General features: G+C 38.8%; 1 protein-coding gene across 2 annotated transcripts in view; it reads left to right on the top strand.

Annotated features, from left to right (window-relative positions):
- Positions 1-908: 908 nt before the first annotated feature.
- Positions 909-23,404, top strand: part of ccbe1 (collagen and calcium binding EGF domains 1) — a 30,127-nt gene continuing 7,631 nt past the window's right edge. Inside the window, exons 1-6 of one of the 2 annotated variants that reach the window (XM_041059560.1) lie at positions 909-1,312; positions 1,409-1,489; positions 21,386-21,438; positions 21,690-21,824; positions 22,155-22,292; positions 22,980-23,086. In XM_041059560.1, coding sequence (XP_040915494.1) covers positions 1,209-1,312; positions 1,409-1,489; positions 21,386-21,438; positions 21,690-21,824; positions 22,155-22,292; positions 22,980-23,086 — 618 coding nt within the window. In that variant the 5' untranslated portion in view covers positions 909-1,208. Of the gene's footprint in view, positions 1,313-1,408; positions 1,490-21,385; positions 21,439-21,689; positions 21,825-22,154; positions 22,293-22,976; positions 23,087-23,404 lie in introns of both variants that reach the window. The other variant, XM_041059559.1, reaches the window with a different exon arrangement.

Genomic DNA, 23,404 nt, shown 5'->3' with positions numbered 1-23,404 from the left:
TATTTTAGGAAATCTCATTAAATCGATGTATGAATAATGAATGCTTACAACTTCAAATAGAGGTAGAATAACTGAATTACTTGTGCTCATATTGCTGATGCATTTTAATGTGTTGATTCTATGAACATCCAAGCAAGTGCAAGATTTCCACTTGAGAGAAATACAGAAATCAACTGAATTATTTTCTAATTGATGACTCACATCACAGTCTTTGCAATACAACAGGAGTTGTCTGCATTTCTCTGTGTGCTATAGTGTAAATATTTTAGAAGCTATTATATGGCTTTATTAATGATCACTAAATAATTTATTAATACTGTATAGATGAATTACATGCCACAAATAGACAACTTCTGAGTTGCCAGGTTGAGGAAAATCTTCCTCCAGCATGACTTTGCTCTGTACTTATGAATGTTGAACAGATTGCCACAATAATCCATCACTGTAACTGTTAACATGATGAATGGACTTTGGTACAGATGTCCTGTAAGTCTTTTCCAGAAAGTGCAGACAGTCCATTGGAAGGGTCTTGCTAACAAACTGAAGGGCTAAAAAAAAGTTTCATGCTGCAGTAGGCTTTTTCACCATATGGCAGCCCATTAGCTGTTCATTGTATGTGGGTTACAACTGATCTATAAAGGACAAACAGCGTATTTATTAACATTCAGTAAGGCTATTAATCGCAGCTTATAAATTCTTTATAAAACCTGATAATGGTTCCGTAAATATGTATAAATATCCTAATTACTATTTGTTATTTCATTATCAGCCGCGCGGTGGTAGCAGAGATGTAGTCATTATGACGCACATCGCGCGTCCTGATGCAAAGCACATTATGTGTGCGTGCGCGTAAACGTCAGCGCTGACTTGAAATTAAATTCCAGGGTTTTAACAGAGATGAACCGTACACCAAGAGAAGTGTTTATGTATTGACAAATCCCTCGTAAAAAAACATTTTTAAATATAAAATATATATATATATTTACATATTCCGTCTCTTTCGGTTTCTTGAACTTGGCAAAGCTGCAGAGGAGGTAAAGTGGCCGTTCAACTCGTCTCAGTAGTGACACCACGAGAATTAAGAGCGGTTCATTCACCAGCTGCTCAGGAGGACCGGGTGAGTGGGAGGGTCTGTCAGTGAGCTACACCACTTTACGCACACTACCAGTGTGGATTACAGAGAGCACCTAGGTGACTGGACCGATGAGATGATACTTAAACACAACAGGAGCCCTCTTCTGCTCACCGTCACCTGCATGTACTTCTCAGGAGGTCTGCTTTGGTCCTACCAAGAGGAGGATGCCAGTGACGGGTAACTTTAGGACATGTCAACACCAAATAACACGAGGACTACTTGTGTTAGATCAAAGGAAATGCTTACTTTGCTTCGAAATGCTTTCTTTCACAGTGAAGAGTGCTCTGAAAATAACATCTCTACAACCAAGTACCCCTGCGTGAAGTCGACTGGAGAAGTTACAACGTGCTACAGGTAGATAGATTCATAATGCTGAATACTGTTATGAGAGTGAAAAGATCATAATAGTGTGAAACTATCAAGCTGCAGTCCAGTACGTGCTATGCCAGTGAAAGTGATTGCAAAACTTAGCAAGCTCTAGTAAAATTATGTAAAATTATTGGATCTGGTCATTCAGAGCAGTAATGGTGCTTGTTGAAATGTTTGTGAAATGCTTCAAACTTCCTAATGAAGCACTGGAAGATGATTGTTTGCATCCTCCATCATGGAAACTTTTTAAAGTTAGTTCTATCTAATGTGTTGAAATGAAGGGATTTCTGAAGAATGATGGTCCAATGTGCATTTTCCTCTTAGTCATCCTTTGTGAACTAAAGGGATCATAGCAATCTTAATATCCACACGCCTCCAGATTGGCCTGTTACGCTCTGACACCCGCTTTAATTATGACAGTTCACAGACACACTGGACACTGAGTTGCCTCTCAGCAAAACTCCTGTCAGAGGCTACGGATTAAGTTGTTAGAAGCTAATCTGTCTTCGCTGCAAGGGGCCGCCTCACAAGTATAATAAAAAAGACATATAACTACAGACTTTTAAGAGCTAGTTTTGACAAACAGAACAGATTTGGTGTACAGCAACATCGTCTGCAGTCTTTGTGATGGATGCAAGAGAGTCTACCAGAAATGCTAAATCGTTTAATTAAAACAAGAGCTGTACACTTGCAACTCCAACACCCCCACACCAGTCCTTGGAGTGTTCTTTTAGGATAGACTCTTGAGAATGATTTAATTACATCTTGGACAGCTGTTAAATGCTCAAACACCACTTCTCGGGAATGCAGTGCTCCTTTTCCAGGCACACTGTGACTCGGGCAGATGAGACGCTCTGCAGCTTTGGAAACAAAATCATGCGACTTATTCAGGGAACTCATTTCAAACATTTTGTCAATGATCCTGATTTACAGCAAATCTATTTCTGTGTGTGCTCTGCTGGGAAAAAGTATCAAGAACTAAAGAAATGCCAGACTGTTGAATGTCTCTAGTGAGAAGTCTTCCAAATGTAGACTTTGCGAGGTTTCATCTCTGCATCACTTGACAAACTGCTGGTTATGGTTCAAGCACACAGTGACATCCTGTTTGATCTTCAAATCTCAAACACACTCTTAACATAATTATGTTGGTTTATGGTTATTGGCGGCAGTCACAGTTGTTTCCCACAATGTTTATTTAAAGAAGAAAAACGGTTTCAGCCATGAGCCAAGATAATGTGTCCTGGGTGCATTTCAGTTCACCTGCACAGTGTGAGCTGATGACTGCCCATCAGGTGGTTAGTGGAGGAGTTTTATTGTAGTGCCAAAAATTCAGATTAATGATCTGAATTTGATAAGATGAATATGGCATTTGCATTCTGCATTTTTCTTCTTTTTTTTTTTAATTTTTTTTTTATCCAGAGTGCCGTCACATACCAGTGCAATTACGCCTTGGCATGGCTGAGATGTAGTTCAAAGGGACCCAGGCAAGATTTAAGTTGGCAAGACTCAGTTGCCAAAGGAAAATATAGGCTTATGGCAGTCATTAGGCACTCTGTAGAGTATCAATGTGCCTGCACATCTCAGAACACTTTGTTGACTGAACAGTTCAATCAATGCAATCCTCATCCTGGAGTTTGTGTCTGGAAATATTTTATGCTTATTTGGTGATTTGGTAAATTTGGATCGTGCAGTTTTTACCAGCAATCAAAAGAAATGAAGTAATGTACATCACAAATACGTTACAAATTTAATAATTATAGATATAAATGTAAAGACATTCTTTTTAAATGAATAGTTCGTCATATTGGGAAATGCACTTATATTCTTTCTTGGAGAGTTAGATGCAGTGATCGATGGCGCTCTAATGTCTGTACAGTACGAGCAGTTGCCAGGAAACCATCAGAAACGTCAGAAAGTCACCGCTCTGAGCCAACAAAATGTCCAGTACATAAACTCCCACGTTTTACGCTTCAGTTTTTGCACAGATTAAACAAACAAGATATAATGTGTTAATTAGTGAGCTTAAGAGGTGCTGGCAGGTGGATTTAGTTACGCTCTGGACAGAGCCAGTTAAGCTGTTTGCCCCTGTTTCCAGTCTCTATACTAAACTAAGCTAAGGGGCTGCCGGTTGTAGCTTTATATCTGACAAACAGACGTGAGACTATTGATCTAACTCTTAACAAGAAAGCAGAAAAATGCCCAATATGTCAATCTAGCCCCACAATTAAAGTTTTATTCTTATCTTTTTAACATTTTAGAGACACTGAAATTCAAGCCTTCACTGAATCTAGTGGGAGAACAGAGGACCTCATGATGGGATTTTGAACCAGGCCCCATTTGGTCATGGCTTGCCACTGTGTGCACAGTTTAACACCCATCCTTAGAGCATTTATCATATTATGAAACAGCACCAGAGGAGACACCAGAGACCCGGAGAGCATATGTCACATTACAAGAGAAGTACCAGGGCCTCAGCTGACTCTGACCATATCTGTCTCACTGTCAGTGCAGGCACATTCTTCTCTCACTGTCTGTCTGGGTTGCCTTGTACAGAGCTTGTGATATTTTGGCTCTACTTTTTTGTGTTAAACGCCTAGTGTGTCAGGATTTTCAGGCTTCACAACACATGCTTATGTTTGTATTTTTACAGGTTGTAGAGTTAAATATGCTTGGCTTACGATAAGAGGTGAAAGGCTGTGCAGAGTTGTTGTTCAACACGTTGCACTTAAATCATGAATGCCTGCGATTGCAACATAAATTCTTCTCTAAAATCCAAAGCAGGGTTTGATTAAAATGATAAGGTGTGAGCTGTTGGCCCAAATTTAGCAACATCACCAGCACTAAGCGGTCACTGCTATTGCCTTCTGCAATGTACCTCCCACAGATCAGCTTATAATCAGTATTTTTAGTAGTAGTGGCTTGTCTTTGTGAGGTTTTTGTTTTCGTGTCTGCAGAGTGGCTATTATTTCTTTGTTGGCCATGCCAGCAATTCCTTATGTTGTATTTTTCTTTTTCCAAACCACAGTTGCCACTGCTGAAAACATTAATCCCTCTCTTTCTTTGTCCAAAATATTTTCTTCTGGCCTCTGTCGCAAAGCAGGATTACTGAATTAGTTGGACATATATAACCCAGAAGAGGTTTTTATTTGAGTCCATGTTGCAGATTTGAAGGGCTGCCAGGTTTTACACAGCAGTTATCCAGCTAACTTCATAATTCTGTTTTGTGAGGCAGTTCCCCTGGGGAAAATCTACCTGACAGCAGCTGTTAGCAAACAGAAAATCTTTGATCTTTCATGATTTACTTGAGGCTAAGTCACTTTATCAGTTGGCAATAGAGAGCAGCATTTATGAAAATGTCTAGGGTTATGTACCAAATTTTTTTTTTGTTTTTTTTATACTGTTCAAAAAATAAAATTTCACACGGCTTACTCTTAATGTACATGTATTTTTTTCTGCTTCTGCTTTCACATAAGTATATTTCTTATGTGACAAGAGGGTACATGAAACAGTGATTACACTAGTTTGATTTATTGTGTATACAGTGTCGGCCTTACCTACCAAGTAAAGGAAATGCTTCTCTGGAAAAGAAGCAGAGCACAGAGCGTAGAGTGAGCCTTTCCACTCTACAGCTGTAACAGTTACACATAATTGATGAGTGGCATGTGTAATTGTTGCTTTGTTGTTTCTCCAAATAACATAATCTGGAGGTACGAAGCATTGTGGTGACCCCCCCCCTTTCTGGTCCCTCCTCTTCAACTATGGAATTTAGCACAAACTCTGGTTTACACTGTAAGGAAGCTGAGGATAACATTTCTTTTGCCCCCCCGTGAGACTTGATAGCCCTGATATTTCACATGCAGTTGGATGATACAAACAGCATAGTCTGTGTCCTCCAAATGTCCCCATCACCTCATTCCAATGAAATGCATTGGAATTTTTTTTCTGAGATATTTCCCTTGTTTCACTTTGACTTACCCTTTTCAGGCAGTGTATTCTAGTGAATCAAGGGATCCAGAAATTTGTCTAAAGGAACTGGACAGATTTTCCATTGACTGCAAAACCAATAATTGATTTATGCTGTAATTCCCGGTTATATTTAGACACAGTGGGGGTATTTGCTCTGTTCCAGTGAAATGATCACTTTAGTCTGGTCATCCTGCTTGGCTATGAGGCCTGAGTACTCTCTCGTTTCCTTAGTTTTCAAATCTGTTTTTCACATCACATTTAAATGTATTCTGCACATTGGAATAATCCTCTCAGCTGAACTTATGTTCCTTCTCCCAATTCAAATAGCTTTCAACACAAGAAATACACTTGAGGGTTCTTTGCTGCCATATTGTCGTCCCTCCAGTGATTGTCGCTCCATGAAGGATATATTGTGGCACAGTTTAAGGAGTTCAGCAGGCCTTCGGTTAGTTATGTTGTGTCCTTTTGGGCTACTACATTTCTGATACAACTATAAATGATCTAGACTGAAAAATAGAATGAGCCTAGATTTATGGACACCATATGAGTTGCATCTTTCAGGAGAATTTCATGGTGGAAAAAAGTGTAAATCAGGAGAGCTCACATGCTATGATATGACTGCATTAATGTCAACTGACCCATGGGCACACGTACACTGTTTAAAAGTAAACATTTAATAGGTTGGACTCCTTTAAAAAGATGCCAAACTTTTTTTAAATACCTGCTCATACACACGTTCCAGATGAAGTTACACATACATTAATACAGTGTAATTAGCCATTAAACACACAGTGATTGCTCCAGGAGAAAAGAATGAAAACCCTCTGCTGCAAAACTGATGACTGTTCATAAGTGAGATGGAAAACATTAGGCAATTTAAAATGATTACCCTCAGCCTCAGACATTCTCCATAGATGTGTTTTTTATGACTTATAAACCCAATTATCAGCCACGCGATGTATGCAGCTTGATGTGTGTCAGAGAACCAGTTAGTAGGCTTGATATACTTGTCAGGGCTTGTCTACTTGTTTGTAGACAAAAAAAAAAAGCACAGCTCATGTCGAAAGATTGCATATAAGCGCTATAGCAAACTATTACACTTGCTGTACCTGTAGTTGTGTTGTGATCAGGGTTCTTGGAATTTCCACTTAAGGGTTTCCAGAAACACGGAGAGTAAGTGCCAAAGCATGCACATTTTTGGATTTATTAAAACCAAAATGGTACTCAGGAAGGTAACATTTTTAGATTTAGTTTAAACTTCAAATTATTTTTAGGAATGACAACATTATAAGCTATTGCAGCTTACACAAATATCTGAAAAGACAAAAATGTGTCATGATAAAGTAAATAAGTTGTCTGAGGAAAGAGCCTGGAATAAGTCCAAGGTGTTTCTCAACAGCCCTTAGAGTGAAACAGATATTTACCAGAATTAGCCTCAGTAGATGCAGAATGTGATAACTGCTGAAAATCATGCCGATCAAAAATACTTGAAATGATTTACTATACCTGGCACAGTTTCCCAGAGTTGTGATGTTGCTTACTATAGAGTAATAAGAGAGAATGTAGGGTTGAATGCTGCTGCTCTAATGTACACCATTACATTACAAAAGCAGCTCTATAAATACAATGATGTAAACTCTTGCTTTTACAAACTGCTCCAAACCTGTGCTAAATAACTGACACGACCATAAGACTGTAGGCAGATATATCCCATAACTCATCAAAATCCAAATGTCCTGTCAGGCAAAAGACATCAACATCTGTTTTCTATCAATATTCAGAGAGAGGATATGAAGACTGTTAACTGAAGTCGAGCGCTGTATGACTGAACTCTGGATTCGAGGAGTTAACGTGAACATTTGGTGTTGCTCTTTAATGACAGCTCCCACACAGTTGAAAGTTAAAGGGATCTAAGGGCACAGAGGGGAGGTCAGCTGCCATGTTAAGCTAATTATCCTCTGATTTCAAGCCTGACAGTGAAGATGTCCAGCAAAATACTAAAAACAGCTTGTTTTTTTTCTATGATGCTTTTACTTCCTGTTGCACCTACACATTTCCTTGTTCACCTTAAAACAATGTTACATGTTGTTACATGTTGTTCTGTATTTACTGTATTTGATCTCCTAGTTCTATCACAACTAGTGTCTCAATCAGATATACATTTTTATGTTTATAAAACACAACTACTTTTTTTCAGTGACATCAGCATAGGACAAAACTTTTCCTACTTTCCACTACAGGGGACATTTTAATAATCAGGTTATTAGGTGCATTGCTCAATTGTTTGGTTATTTTTGCTCATTCACAGTTTTGATTAATTATCTGCCAGTGTGCTCACATGCATGTCCCACATAGCCTGCACAGGTGGGATTAGTTGCACCTGCCTGTACATCTCTGGGCGTATAGATCTCCATGTAAATACTGCTCAGAAAAAGCCTTGCTCGTTATTTATTTTTTAAACTGAGGTAACAAAAGAAAAATATACCAAGAAACTGGTATATGTTCATGCCATGGAGAGAGAAGAGTTACTGAAAAGGAAAGTATTGTTTTTGTACATCAACTTTATTTATGATTATCACCTGTTTTTTTTTTTTTTTGCAAATTGTCACTTTAGTCTGTTCTCCTGTCCCATAGAAACATTATTAATGTTGGTGTTAATAATTCATAGCACATACGCCCTAGAGCCAGCCATTATTGTGTGTCACTTTAATGGTGTCGCACTTTGCACCATATTTTGAATAATATTGTTATAGAAGTCGAGCCAATTGGCTGTGAGTAATTTCTCCAGGTCCTGTCAATGATATATTAGTGTGCAGATGGAAGTTCTCACAGTCACAGTCTATGTGTTGGAGGCAGGTTTTTCAGTTTGATTTACATTCGTCATTCGTGTTTGCTCCCGTAGGGGGTGATAGTTTACAAAACATTTTAATTGCATATGGTATCTTTATTAGTTTATTTTAGATGAGAAGTCAAGTAGCTGTTTACGCACAGTCATGTCAACAGTTTAACTGATATCCCCTGTGCTATAATGGATGAATTCCTGTTCCTTAAAAGCACCGATGAAGACACAGCAGAGTGTAAGTTATCATGGTGAAAGCAGGGGAGGACATGTTAGTGTTGAGGAGCATTCCTTAGTGACAGATGTAGAGCACAAGCAGCAGCAAACATCCTCTTTCTTTCCTCCCTTATTTCTTTGGTCTATCGCACTCCATGAATTAAAGTGGTATGTTAGAAATATACATAGGTCTTTCATTTATTTTATATATATATATATATTTTTTTTTTTTTTTTTTTTTTAAACAAATCAACAAACATGGTTATTTCCTACTCACAAATAACTGAAAGCCTCCCTAATTCTCTTTCCTTGACTTCTTTCTGTCATTCATCAGTTTTTCTTTCTTTGAATAATTACAAACATCCTTTTTTCCAGATTCTAATCAGACTTAGTATTTGAACATGTTCAGTATAGTTGGACAGACTGTTATTTGATTTGGTTTCTTACAAATGCATTTTGCCATCTGTTTCCACTTGAAAGAAAACTGCAATGTAATGCATTTACCGGAAAGACCATGACTTTGAGAGTTCAAATACTTTTGTTTTCTGAAGCATGGATTTGTTTTAACTGAGTAGTTTGACAACTGTTGCTTGGATGGTTTTGACTTGTTGCCCAGAGGATACAAAATTCAACACTACACAGTATCAAACAGTAGGTTTAAAGCATAGAAACAGCTGAATATCAAAACAGAACTGAAGACTGTGAAAAGAAATGGCCATAAATCAAATATATGACCAGAGAATATCCACCTGACTTTAAATCAGAGTAATTTCAAATGACATATGTACATTTGGCATCAGTGTTAACTGTTAATTAAGTGCTGAAACATTTTTGATATTCAATATACATTGTGAAAATGAATTGTAAGACTGATTTGGTGCCTGGTGATTTCTGAGATCTTGTTGGGGTCTCAAACGTGATGTTTTCAGGTCACAGCCATCTTTTCTTCTCTAAACCATGTACCACTAAGATCTTTTGCGATATTTTGATTTCCTAAAACCCTACTTTTGTTTCTTTTGGCTAATTCTCATTCACCCATCTGTTTCTTTCCATGGAGAACCGTAGCATGGTCACGCTTTGGTCATGCTGTGGTTTTTGAAATGGCTAAGAGATGTGGTGATATGTAAACCACAGGCTGTGGTTTTTCTGCCTCCATACCTCTGATATGTAAATCCAACACTGTGCTTCAATTGTTTTTAACATGCTATCACATTTTACCCTGAAAAAAAAAAGATATTATATTATATATTTAAATAATAATATAGGAGCACTTTTCATAAAAAAACAGCATTTGTACATCCATTACTGTCAAACAGGAACTTCTTGACAAGTTAATCAGCTAATGGACAGCAGTTGGTTGTGTGTTTGAACTCAGTGCATATTTTTATCATATATGACTGTTATTCATTGCTGGGCCAGTTGAAGTCTTAATTTATTCTCCCATTAGAGAAAAGAATAAGCAGCTAATTTATCAGTCCTGAAGGACAGCAGCTAGCCAAAGGAAACATTCGCTTGCACCAGCGAACACACAGCTGTATACCAGTCATTTTAAATTATAAACAGCTGCAGTGTTCAACATTAATAACACATTTTGGAAAAGGAGCTTCAAGTTTGGTGGCTCTTAGGAGCACAGATGTTGCCCTTTCCATTGAGAACTTTGCTTGTATGTTGCTAAATGTCAATGTTTGTGATTCAGTTGCAGTTCAGTTTAACAATATTCACCACTTCCACCACCATCAGTGTGTTTGCCTGCCCGTCAGGACCATATTATACAGCAGATGTAGATCTATATCAATCTAGTTCGCTTAAATCACTAATTTGTCTTCCTCCTTGCCCTCTTCTCTCTATTCAAGAAGGCCAAATATGTTTTTATTTGTAAGGAAATGTGCACATTAATAGGAGTTATTTTAAATTCTAATCTGAGTTAGGCAGTGCTGGCTTATTTCTATGTGCAGTCCCTGGACAGAATATTAAATTTCACCACATGCAAGTATTAAAATAACACAAAAACCACAAAATCTCAAATGGGCTAACATATGTCACATACCACACATCTCCGTTACCTTGCACACTGCATGTTGTGAGAACATATGAAACAGATAAAAGGAGAAATGTAATACAGTAACTACACCAGATTTGGGTGTAGTAGTCTCCAGACATGGCAAAAAAAAGTAGTTTACTGTAACATTGCAGGTGAACCAACAGAGCTGTGGGGGTTGTGAATGTCCTCCTGAGTCAGAGCTGAATATAGATCAGAACAGGCTGAGCAGGAAGCTCTTGTAGATGGTGGAGACAGGTAACCAGGGTGTGTTGACTTGAGGCACAGGTAGACAAAGGGGGCATAGGAAGAGAACAGCATAAGGAAAAGACTTCTTACTAGGAAGTTGGCCAAACATGTTACCACTGGAGCATGCAGAACAATCTGGTGAGTGAAGAACTGGGGTTATAAATGCAGCAGGCTTCAGGTGGCATTGATGTGGGGATTGATTGCAGGTGTGCAGGTGAATTGGTGGGAGGAGGAAAGTAGGTCACCACACCCAGGCTGAGACAGACACACACAAACAGAGCAAGAGATGAACAAGAACAAGAAACAAGAAACACAAGGAAGGGAAGAAGAACAGCAGAAACACTGGGAATGAGGGAGAGAACTGGCCAGCCATTACAGAGGCGCCAGTCACTCCTCGTAGCTTTACAACACTTCATTTAATTCTCCCAAGTGTGATTGCTGATAAGCCATTTCTTGTTCTGCGGTAAATGAACTGTATTGATTTCTCTCTCACGTACCGCCTTGAGGCCCCATTGTCATGTAGCTTGAAGGGACTGTACATCGACTGAGAGCTATGTTTCAATTTAGAGAACTTTTTCATTGTAGTTTCTATATTTCTTGTTGAATCATCAGGGGAAGGCGGTGACACGGTAGACCAACTCTGACTACTGGAGGGTCTTAGCTGAGGGGCAAAGAACATCTGCTTTTCACATCAAAATCTTTATAATATTGTTTTAGTCAACCTTACAGCTCGGCACTGGGATTAAAGATATTCGTTTTCAAAGGCAAATAATTTGTCATAAACTACTGTTGAGTTTAGTTCACCTTTCAAGAGGCCAGTTCTTCAGGGAGCAGTTTCCTTTAAATCCATTTTTACATCTGAATTTTGTGCATCATTTACATAGTAGGGCCATTCAAATTGCAGGGTTTTTTTTTTGTTTTTTTTTTGCAGATTTTTCCACACCGTTAACGTAATGAGCTGTTAAATCTGTGAATAAAAACAAAGGAATTAAATTACAAGTAATCCCTTCAAGATTCTTTTAGCATTTCCCTGAAGTGGAAGTTGTTGCACGCTTTCACAGTAACCTCAGTGTTTGAAGGGGATTGGTAATATCTGGCTTGTGTCCAATAGAATGGTTTGAGTTAGAAACACATGGAGGGGCTGATGGCGGTTTACTGTAACAGGCCACAGACAGCAGTGCTCTGTATAATTTCCTGAGGTGTCAGTACCAGAAACATCATACATACCTCTGCACTCGCCCTGAGCTTTTTCATTTAAAGTTTATATAAATGAAAATTTGAGTTTCTTAACTCAAGGTGTGACACAAAAGCAGATCGATTTCATTATGGATTACTTCACATTTTAGAACATGTGGTCAGAGTCAGATCCGATTTGTCTGAGGCGGGTACACCGCTGAGGAAAACCGGCATAAAGAGGCAGAGGCTTGAATTGCCTCTGTCAAAACCGACTAGAAGTATTTTGGCTCCAGAGAAGATAACTCTTATGGTTTTACAATAAACATTAAGCTGCAGCCAGGAGGTGGTTAGCATAGCTTAGCATAAAGACTGGTAATAAAAGTGGTTGAAAAAAGTGCAAAAACTGAAATTTATCGTTCTTATACTCCTGTTGTTGTACAAATTAAACAAACAACATATAGTGTGTTAATTAATGAGCTGTAGAGATAATTGTTAGATGAATTTTGTTCCCTTTGGACAGACCCAGGCTACCTGTTTCTGACTTTTGTATAACTAGCAACAACAGTTCTCTTTAACTTGTGTCTGTATTGTGTTGCTACACACTCTGACAGCATATTTTCCTACTTTTTTTTCCCATTTACCAGGCCCTGTCCACAAGAGAGAAAATGAAAACAAAAGGGCAATAATTAAAAGCTGAGTTTTGAATTAGTGGCGTTAAATTGAGCAATGCGTTTGCACAGTTTTCAAACCAGACTGCTTGTTTGTTTTACATGATGGGCCTTACCAAGGGGTTTTGTACCAAAGCCGTGTGACTGTTACGGGCAGTGAACTCAAAGTTCAAACAGTCATTAACCAATAGGTTATGTTAATGTACCATGTTAGTGATCAAATGGGGCGCCATTATTTCTCAGGGCAGACGTATATATGCATTCACCCTCGGTACAAATAGAAACAGCACTACAGAGAGCAGTTCACTTTAAATGGAAGAAAGACCCCCTGAATTGTGTAGATGTTTTTGTGGAAAAAGTGACGTCTTCTGTCCCAGTCTGGCCTTTCTTTCTTTTTCTAATACCATGCATTTTTCCTTCCGGTTGCTCTGTTTGTTGCTGATTATATAAGTTCTTTTCAGTTCATTTAGCAGCGTTACTTTTAAATACTATCTCCTTAGATGTTCAGGATGTCAGCAGAGTTGATTTTTGTCAGGGTCCTTGTGTGTTCAAGACTCCCTTTAAACTCCATTAAGGGGTTTTATTCATATTAATAGGAGTGAAGAACACATAGGGAGTTATCTGCAAGTCTGCCAGGCCTTTTAGCCTCATTAAGCTCACAGTTCTGGTTTGTGGATTCTAATGGGTTAATAACATTTCAGTGTGCCTTGTTGATGTGGACATATTATATTGTTTTCTAACATGTCAGCCAAACCTGTTTGATAAGGTGCTAATATGTCAGGGCTGTGGGTTCTCGTTCTTCTGTTCCTTATTGCCAAGCAATTTTTCCAAGCAAAACCTTAAATAGCAACAGGTGGAGAAACTCAAAGTTGCATATAAGCTATGTTGTAAGGTATGTGGGTATAAGTAGGGAGCAATATACGCTGCAGTAACTGCTTTTGCACATTTATCGGTCCTTATTCAAGTATTCTATCTGGTGTCATCTCAGTACAACACCAGATACCTTTAAACATTTGACATTTTATTTGTGCAGTACAGGGATTGTGCCAGTAACAACTAGCCTTTTCCATCCTTCTCTTATAAATTTCAGTGTGTGCATGAAGATCTAGAACAGCTGAGTTGTTATTGGAACGTGTAGTCCATGTAATGTCCCTTTAGTCTTCACGCTGAGTTATACTGCTAAGTGCTTTGGGGTTATAATGCTATAACTGTTGTTGTCTGAAATGGCCTGCCTCCAACAGACAGATATCAGCTTGTGGAAAAACCTAATTCTCCAACATCGTTTACCTTTTACGGCAAATCCATTATAATTAGTCACTATAATGGGACATAATATGGCATAGCTGAAGTAACAGCAAAGAGGAATTTGCTGTTATTGCATTATGAACCATCATGCCGTGCTTTTCTGAGTGTAGTATTTTTAACAGAATAAACGACCTTTCCAAGAGTGTTTTGTTTTTTCTCTGGAGATTTGGAAAACACGAAAGTATCCAGGCATTCTGAAAATGTCCTCTCCGTACTTTGAGTTTTTATGTGCTCCTATAAACCCATTCTCCCCAGGGAGGGTTGTGTTTTTGGATACAGCACTGGCAGAAGTAACTGTCCTTCTCAATATACTGTAGTTTTGTCTAGCTCTGGAATCCCTAACGTGTTGCTTTATCTCCCGTTTATCATGTCGACCAGGGTGTGCTTACAGAAGTGGGACGCATTTTGACATGTTGGAGTTTTATTTATAAATGACATAATGTGAATCTCCAGAACAAATGTCAAAACCAGGAGGCGTTACAAACTGCAGTGCACCTTTATTCAGTTGTTTATGCTACACTGTGGTGACCCTGTAGCTGCAGAGGGGGTATGATGTTTTGTCTCTATGTGTGTGTGTGTGTGTGTCTTAGCATGCCTGTGTTTGTCTTCATGTGTTTCAAAGCATGACTGAGAGGGTTTATATGAAAAAGACAGCATTTAAATAACCTTAAATATACAGTTATCAATAACCCTCAGTCTTTAAATATCCTGTGAATCTGTTATTAACTGCGTGTAGGTATTAGTGCAATGATGGAATCAGAAATTCGTCATGACTATAGGATGAGGAGACAAATCACCTTTAAACGCTGGGGTTTAAGTTTGACTTTCTGTTATCAAAAGTGGAGTGTTTTTGTTCCGTACTGATTCTTTGCTTTGACAGCATTCATCAGTCAGAGGAACAGACTGATAGGAGTGAGTTTTAACTTGTCTATTTTACTTACAAGGTTTTGGATACACATTGGAATACAAAACGGCAGGCATACAAAGGCACAACTAAGTATATGAAGATATCCCACCACCAAGGAATTCTAAGAAAAACAACAAAGCACATACTTACGCCTCACATGCTTAACATTTACATTCACAGTGCCTGTGATTATCCTTCGAGTCATTACTTCCCTGATTGCTAATCTACCCGAATTATTATTCCTTTCATGATGCAGCAAACAATCGTTCTCTCAGCTCTGGTTTTCTCCAAGGTAAATATTAAGCATGCAAATGTCATTTCAGTACCAGTTGCACAAGAAACACTTTTGTAATTTCTACACCACGTTACTCAACCACCATTAAATCACTGATAACGGAAAAAGTCTTGCTGAATGTAGCTTCAGAACGTTTATTTAAAAGTGTTTTTTTGACAGCAGAGTGAGCTGGCGTCTAAAGGTAGTGCTAGAAAATTGGACTTTGAAGCTACAACAGAGGATAACGAACAACAGTGATCCCGCTGTGCAGCGTTGAGAGCAAGTGAAGAGTACAGAATGCCAAGTAGTCTGTACATCTGCAGAATACAGGAAAAGATGATAAGCTGTGTTGTGGATTAAAATGCACAACATAACTGTAGTACTGGCACAGTAGTAGTCTAGGGGGTTTGTCCCAGGGTTTTGGATCGGTTTTCATCTGGATGAACTGAAAGAACTGGAGGCTGGCGAAGAGGGAACTGCTACAGTCCAGACCAAAGACTCAGCCTTAAAAAAAGAATTTGGGCAGAGTTATTGTTGATGAGGAAACGTCTGATTTAACAGATGGTTTTATACAAACACACAGAATGGGTTATGCCTTTGCTGCAGGTTTTGCAAAACAGTCAGATGACTAAGACCATACTGAATTCTTGGCAGTCAAAGCAGGAGCCACTATGTTCTTGTCAACAGTGACACATCTTGTAGAGGGTATAATTTTCAAGGGGGGAAAAAAAACGGCAGCCTCTTCATGCTAAGTATGAGGTGGCTGATAAGTATTAATGACCATGATGCAGGATGCAATAGTGATGCAAGTGGAGAGTGGGAAAGAAGAACTGAATGTCACTGACAAGAAGTCATGGAATTTGAGAACAAGGTCAAACAGTGACGTTACAAGAGAGAAGAAGAAGAAGCAAAGTCTGAGCTGCATAGGACTCCAGAGGATGGACTAAAGAGTGTGGTTCAATAAGAAGGCAAAAAATCAAGAGACCTCAAACTCTGCTGAATGAATATGGAGTCAGATCTCTACATCTTTCTATTTCCCATATTCTCCATCTTTTTTTGTTACCAGGAAGAAATAAAGAAAAGATAAAACAAGACTTATTCGAATTTCTGGGGACAAAAAGCAGATATTTATCATTTTTATATAAATCAATAAGTCTTTTAGTTTATAAAAAAGTCACAGATGCCAGTTACAACTTTCCAGACCCCAAGGCGACAACTTCAGGTAGTCTGGTATGTCCGATATTGAAATTATAATGAACAAAAAATATTGTAGAAAAGCAGCAAATCCTAAAGTTGGAGAAGCTGGAACGTTTGACATGTTTGTTTAAAAACTGAGGCTCAATATATATTATATATTATATATAATTATCAAAACTATTAAATAATGTAATGATTAGTGTTTTTAAGTCACACTTAATCCACTCCATCCAGCATGAGCAAGCTAATCAGCGTGAGTGTAAAAGTTTTGTCCTCTTCACTGGGACAAGCATCGCTTGTGAGGAATGCAGACATGTTATTGTATATCACTGGCAGCAATGCTAGACAAATAAGCCTCCTCTGAGCAGACTGCATGTGTTGTCTCACAGCTGTGTGTTTGTGTGTGTGTGATACCCTTTAGTTTTGTAATTGTTATCCCCATTCGAGAGGAGAGCATGCTGCGATGTGTTGAAGATGACCCCTCATGTGAAGGTGCATGTACATCTCTAATTTGCCATTCTGCACTTTTTGTTTTGACTGAAAAAGTCTGTAGTTTCTTCCACTTCAGCTTGTGTGTCTGTGTGAATTAGTGTGTCTCTTTACAAGACAAAGCCAGGCCAGACTGGTCCACCGTGTTGGTTCAGGAGAGGTTCTCTGTTTATAAGGTAATTAGAGTGCTTATGGTTCACCCCGGGTTACTGAGGTCAGACTAATCTACGTCTAGATTCTGGGGGGGGGCCTGTAAGATGATATGGCTCGCTGGCAAAATGAAATAACCTTCAGGGTGAAAAAAAGCACAGGTGGCAAAACACTGTTTGCCTGCGATGTCCTGATCATTCTGAACAAGTGCAGGACTCACAGTGTTGTGTGTCTGAAGTCAAATGTCATTCAACAAGTTGGTATTGTGTGTATGTGGGTGTGAGAACTATGCTCATTGATATTCTTGTAGAGAAGTGTCATGAAGGCATTTGGGATATCTTTCCCCCCCTTGTTCTCTCACTCATGAATATAAATGAAATCCACATGTGTTTTAAATTTGGTGGCTTCATTTGCATGAAGTTTGTGAGCCGCTAACAAGCTTGTGCAGCACTGTATTCTTAGCTGTTGTTATGAAAGGTCGTAAGGCTCTGTGCGTCATCACACAGCATGCTCTTGTTTTGTGCTGTGAATATTATAAAGAGCTTCATCTCTAATTGCCCATGCTTAATCTTTTGGATGGTAGTTATTCTGCTAAATCCTAAAACAACAAAGAAATGTTTGCGTCATGCTCTTTGACTGCCACCCCCTGTGTGTCAGTGGTGAGAGTGATCTAGATCTGAGCTGTTTCTGCTGTTCAAACACTGTGAGAGGAGCTGAGGTGGACTGTTAAATAGCTTTTGGAGAATCAATGCCAGATATTGACCAAGACAGTAGTTTAAATCTAGACAAAGCTGTCTGGAAAGTCTTATATCATTTTCGATTTAAGCATTAGTGCACCCCAGCAGAGGCTGGAGTTCACACTTTACACGCCTCATTGACACTGCATTTATAAAAAGAGTTACTTCCAAAAGAGCAAACCTGGACCTCACCAAGGGAAATCATTACTATTTTAACTTCAGACCAGGTAGTAAAAACACAAATGTCAAGTTTCAGCACCAAGCAACAGTTTTAATATGTGATTTCAACTATTACTTCAACAGATAACTCCGAGTCCCTATTTTCACGTATCTGAATTTTATCTCTGAGACTCTCCATATCATATGCTTGACAGACTTTCTACTCCCACAATATAAATCCTGTAGTTGGTTTGAGGTCATTTTATTGCTTTGGTGCACTGACCCTCAGCTGTGTGTCTTTACTAGATATGTTGTTTTAACTTGCAGACAACGTCATATCATTACCATGTCCGTTCTCTCTCGGCCTGTCTGTTATCATGTCCACGTGTGTCAAAATATAAAGGGTTAACAAAGGGACAACATAAGAAAGCAACCCTTTTAAATTAAATCATATTGTATAAATGGGAAATGCAAGATAATTATGTTTTAAAAGTTATTTAATCTGCAAAGTAACCAAATATCACTTTTTAGACATGTTTATTTAACGATCTAAAGAGTGGAAGTACAATAAGGTAGAATATTATAGGGCTAATAAGCATTTCCCTGAATGATAATTTAATAAAGATGCAGTTCAGTAAAAAATGAACTCAGAACACAGATATGGATCCAGTTTCCTTGGGACATTGTTGCCTCTTTCGTGATCTTCTGGAGACGGACAGAGATATTTGTTTTCTCACGATTGTTCAACTAACCCTGGTTATTTTGCTAAGCTGTTTATTTGCTATAAGTGCCTTCTGTCCTCATGGGGATGTTATTGTGACATGAAATCCAGGGTCACACAGGAAACCATCCTCAGATCAACTCTCTCAGGGTGTCCGAGCTGTAGCCTATCCCACCCGCAAACACCACAACACACAGTGTGCTGAAATGCTATAAAGTAGACACATAAATTGAAAGACGGATGTGGGAATAACTATCCACAGTTTGCCAAGTGTGGAATCATACAAATGCAAACTTCTCACACACACACACACACACACACAGTATAGTTAGATGCATACACACAAACTCATAAACTGTCCTGTAATATCCACACCCACAGGAGCTGCAGTGCTGAGTGTCATTAAAGACCTAAAATGAGGTGGTTGCAGGTTAATATTCTTCAATGGGAGCCTCAGGTTTGGTGAATGAGGTCCTTATCGACCCTTTTTAGGAAGTAAATATTTAGTCGTGTGAGTGAATAAGTTCTTGGCTGCTCTGTAAATCCTGTATCCATCAAAATGACTGTAAAAGCAGTCGACTGTATAAGGTAAACCCATTGCTTTGCAATGATGCAGAGTCAGTGATTTATTTTGGTCTACCAATATTATATTTCTGTGCTGACGTTATTGCGAAAAGCACAACCTTTTTACACATGGGTCATTTGATTCATAAATAAAACTGGAAGTAGCAAATGGAGAAAGTGAAACTAAGAGACCCTTTGTTTCAGAATGTAATCCACTCTCACTCTCTTCCAAGTCTCTAATGGACTATTTAAGAGAGCTCATAAATCAATCCACAGTCTGTCTTCAGATGACATTTTCTGCTTTTCTTACTTTTCCACAACATTGAATCCAATTATTTCATTGTGTATCTTCTCATGTGCATCTCTTTATCTCTGTTTCAGCGCAGACTACTGTTACACATGCGTCTTTAGGGACGGCATTGTTGGTCTGTCAGTTGGTCAACCACCTTTGTCCAGACTGAAATATCTCAGCAACTGTTAAATGGATATTCATTCTGTCCTGAGGATGAAGAGTACTAACTTTGGTGATCTCCCGATTTTTCCTTTAGAGCCACCATGAGGTTGACATTTGTGGATTTGAGTGAAATTTCTTGACAGCATACAGATGGATTTACATGAAAATTTCCCAGAATCAGTAACTTTAGTGATCCCTTAATATTTTTCATCTAGCGTCACCATTAGCTCATAATCTTAATTTGTCCAATACTTTGGTTTATGACCAAATACGTGCAAAACTAATGGCTTTCCCATCGTCATCTTTATGTGTTTAGAGCTAGTTTGCAAATGTAACTCACTAAACCAAAATGGTTAACATGGTAAACATTGCACCATGTTAGCATGCTGACATTAGCATTCAGCCTCACAGAGCCAATAGCATAGCTGTACAGTCTTAGTTTTGATTTCCTATGGGTAGTTGAGCGTAAATGAGTCTTGTTGCTTAAAATAAATGAATACACAAATTACATCAATTGTGTGCGAATGCCGGTGAGCAGAGGAAGGAGAGTTATCATTAGATGAAATTACCAGACAGGCCCATAGAAATGCCCCTATCCTCAGAACTGCTCCTGAATAAAAGCTGTAAAGAATTACAGAGCAATCTTTTTTCACTAACTCTATCAAAGTGAGTTAGCCTGTACTGTACTATGCTATGACTTCATAGTGTAGTTGGATTTTTTAAAATCACCTCCTGTTTGAAAGCGACACCTGGTAGCACTTTTCCTTAGAGCTGAGTATGAGCAGCGAATGAACAATAGCTCACGATGATGTGACTTGCACCAATAAAATACTCCATCAGTATGTTATCACGGATTTGCTCTTGGTAAAACTTAACACAGATGTGGGAAGAAATGATTCAACAGATTAATTTGTTGCTTCACGTTGTCTCCTCTCACACACACACACACACACACACACACACACACACACACACACACACACACACACACACACACTCACACAAACGCACACATAAACCATTTGGATAAAGAGTAATTCTATTTATCATGGCAGACGAGACTTGACAGAAAAACAGAAAGTTAAAGAGTGAAGTACTTCAGTATTTCATCTGCAATGAGAGATTCAAAAGATAGATATCAAAGAAAAATAGGAATACAGCATATCCAACCTGATGGGGGATTTTAACTGTAATTCAGAGGAGTGTCATCAGACATGAATGAACAAGCAACAACAGGCCAGACATAGCAATGAGACCTTCAGACAGCAGTGTGTGTGTGTACTTGTATAGCTATACAGTGTGTGAACCAGTTTCAAACCAATTTTAAACCATTGAAGTGAGGACATTTTGGGAAAGTGGGGACATTTTGCCCTGTCCTCACCTTCTTAACCCTCACTTTTAGGGGTTAAGACTTTAGGGATCAGGTTGCAATTAGTTTTTGGTTAAGGTAAGGCATTCGGCTTTGATGGCTAAGGTTAGGGTAGGGGGCTAGGGAATGCATTTTGTCAATGAGTGTCCTCACAAAGATAGGGTGTGTGTGAGAGTGTGTGTGTGTGTAGTCTGGCCACATTAATCTTTATGGATATGTTTTCCACATTAACACAATTGTAAAAACAGACTGAATCGCTGGATTGCAACAGATTCTCCACATCTTTATTGATGTTACATGTCAAACATTATACACATCATGTGAAAATCTGGGACCAGTTATGTGAACGTTAAAGTATTTTGGGTTTTTCTTCTTATATGCATATCCATTTGATATTTTACAGAAAGAAATGTTGCAAGGGCTTCAAATTTGTGTTGGGCCAGTGCATTCCTGAAGGTAGGAAACAGTAAATATTTTTGATTATTTTGGAATTTTCTCCCATCCTGTCCCACGAGGTCTTTTGTCTTTTAATCTGCCTCATTTAACTTTCTCTTGTTTTAAACCCCTTGGATGTTTAATGACCTGCGACAGGCATGTTGCCTGAAGTTTTAAAATGAAAAAACTGAGAGATACGGTAGATGGATGTGAGATTCCCCCTTGTGTTCTCCAGTGTTCACACTGATGAAATCCCCCATTTATTACTGCAGATTATGACGTGTGTGCTGGCGCCCCCTGTGAGCAACAGTGCACCGACCATTTCGGCCGTGTTGTGTGCACCTGTTACCCCGGCTACCGCTATGACCGGGAGCGCCACAGAAAGCGAGAGAAGCCCTACTGTCTGGGTGAGACCTTGTACAACACCTCATGAACATATTTAGTTTGATGTATTTTTTGACATTATCATCCTTATTAATCTTTATTAAGAATAAGGATTGGAATAAAGATAAGAATACATAAGGTTTTCTTATGTAGTTTTTTGATCCTTCAGGAGTTAACTCTTATATTTCATAGTGTCAATTACAGTCGTACTGCTAATAGTAACTATATCAGTAGTGCAGATTTCAAAGTGAAATATTTTTCTGTATCTTTCTATGATATTGGGTATTTTAATGGGTTCTATATTATATTGATTCACATTCCCCTCTGTCTCTGTCTGTTGCTGCAACCTATAGACATCGACGAATGTGCAGAAAAAAACACGACTGCGTGCTCTCAGATCTGCGTCAACTCTGTGGGGAGCTACAGGTGTGAGTGTGAGAAAGGCTATTTCCTGGAAGAAGATGGGAAAACATGCACCAAGGGGGAGAGAGGTGAGAGGACATTTTCTCTTTATTCAAGGGCACATCTGACTGTGATGTGAAGCTGACCACACATTGTCATTTGGTGTGTATGTAAAGGAAAGAGAGAAGGGGGTACTGCAAACATAGACACCTGGTAGTCATTACACATCCCAGCTCCTTGTGCATGTCAGAACAGTTCTGTCTCCCAAACATACTGCTGCCCCCGTGACTCCTGGTCTGTTCCGATTTGCTAGATGCTTTTGAGGAAAACATCACAAATGGTCCAGACAATAATAAAGCCTTTTTTTTTTTTCCTTTCCCAAGATTCAGTTGCCAATGAAGCGGTCAGAGGCTGTGGATTTGCTACTTCCTCCCTTGAGTTTATCTTCCATTACCTACTATAACATTTCAGGAAAACATGGAGACTGAAAAATGATGGTTCATATAGTCCTGCTCCTGCTTTATGTGCCGCTTTGTAACACAAAGGAGAAAATAGCGTCCAGACATTTTCTCTCATCCATTAAATATAAGCATGCTTGGAGTACGGTCCATTCTACCACAGTCCAGAGACCCAGAGAGCTAGTCAGCTGAGTGCCTACCATGTTGTTTTTTGCCAAGTCTGTCCTCTTATTTAGAAACTAAGAAAATATGTTATTCTCTTTTTCTTACCTTTTCTGATGATTTTCTGAAAGAAACATTTTCCCTGATTCCCAGCAGTGCATCTCTTCGAGAAGTCCGACAATGTGATGAACGCTGGAACTTGCTCAGCCACCTGTAATGATTTCCACCAGATCAAGATGTCTGTCCTGCAGCTTAAACAGAAGGTAAAGATCATGAAATAATAAGAGAAAACACATGCACATCTCTATATTAAAATATTAAATTACTACACTATTTTTTTTATCTTAAATGATAATCTTTCAACATGCAATCCTGCAGCTTTTCCTAGAATCCTATGCTTGACTGCAGAAAGGCTCCAGTGGGGATTAAACACGCATTCTTGACTCAGATGAATGTAAATATCTGCCGACCTGTTCTGTTTCTTTATCGCCACCTAAAGATCTCTCTTTATCTCGAAGGAGTCCATACCTAACAGTATTTCAGAAACAACAGCTGCCAGATTTTTTCACAGCTCCCTTGAG

Source organism: Toxotes jaculatrix, chromosome 16 (genome assembly GCF_017976425.1).
Source record: "Toxotes jaculatrix isolate fToxJac2 chromosome 16, fToxJac2.pri, whole genome shotgun sequence".
Lineage (NCBI taxonomy): Eukaryota > Metazoa > Chordata > Actinopteri > Toxotidae > Toxotes > Toxotes jaculatrix.
This window is presented reverse-complemented; position numbering and strand designations above follow the sequence as displayed.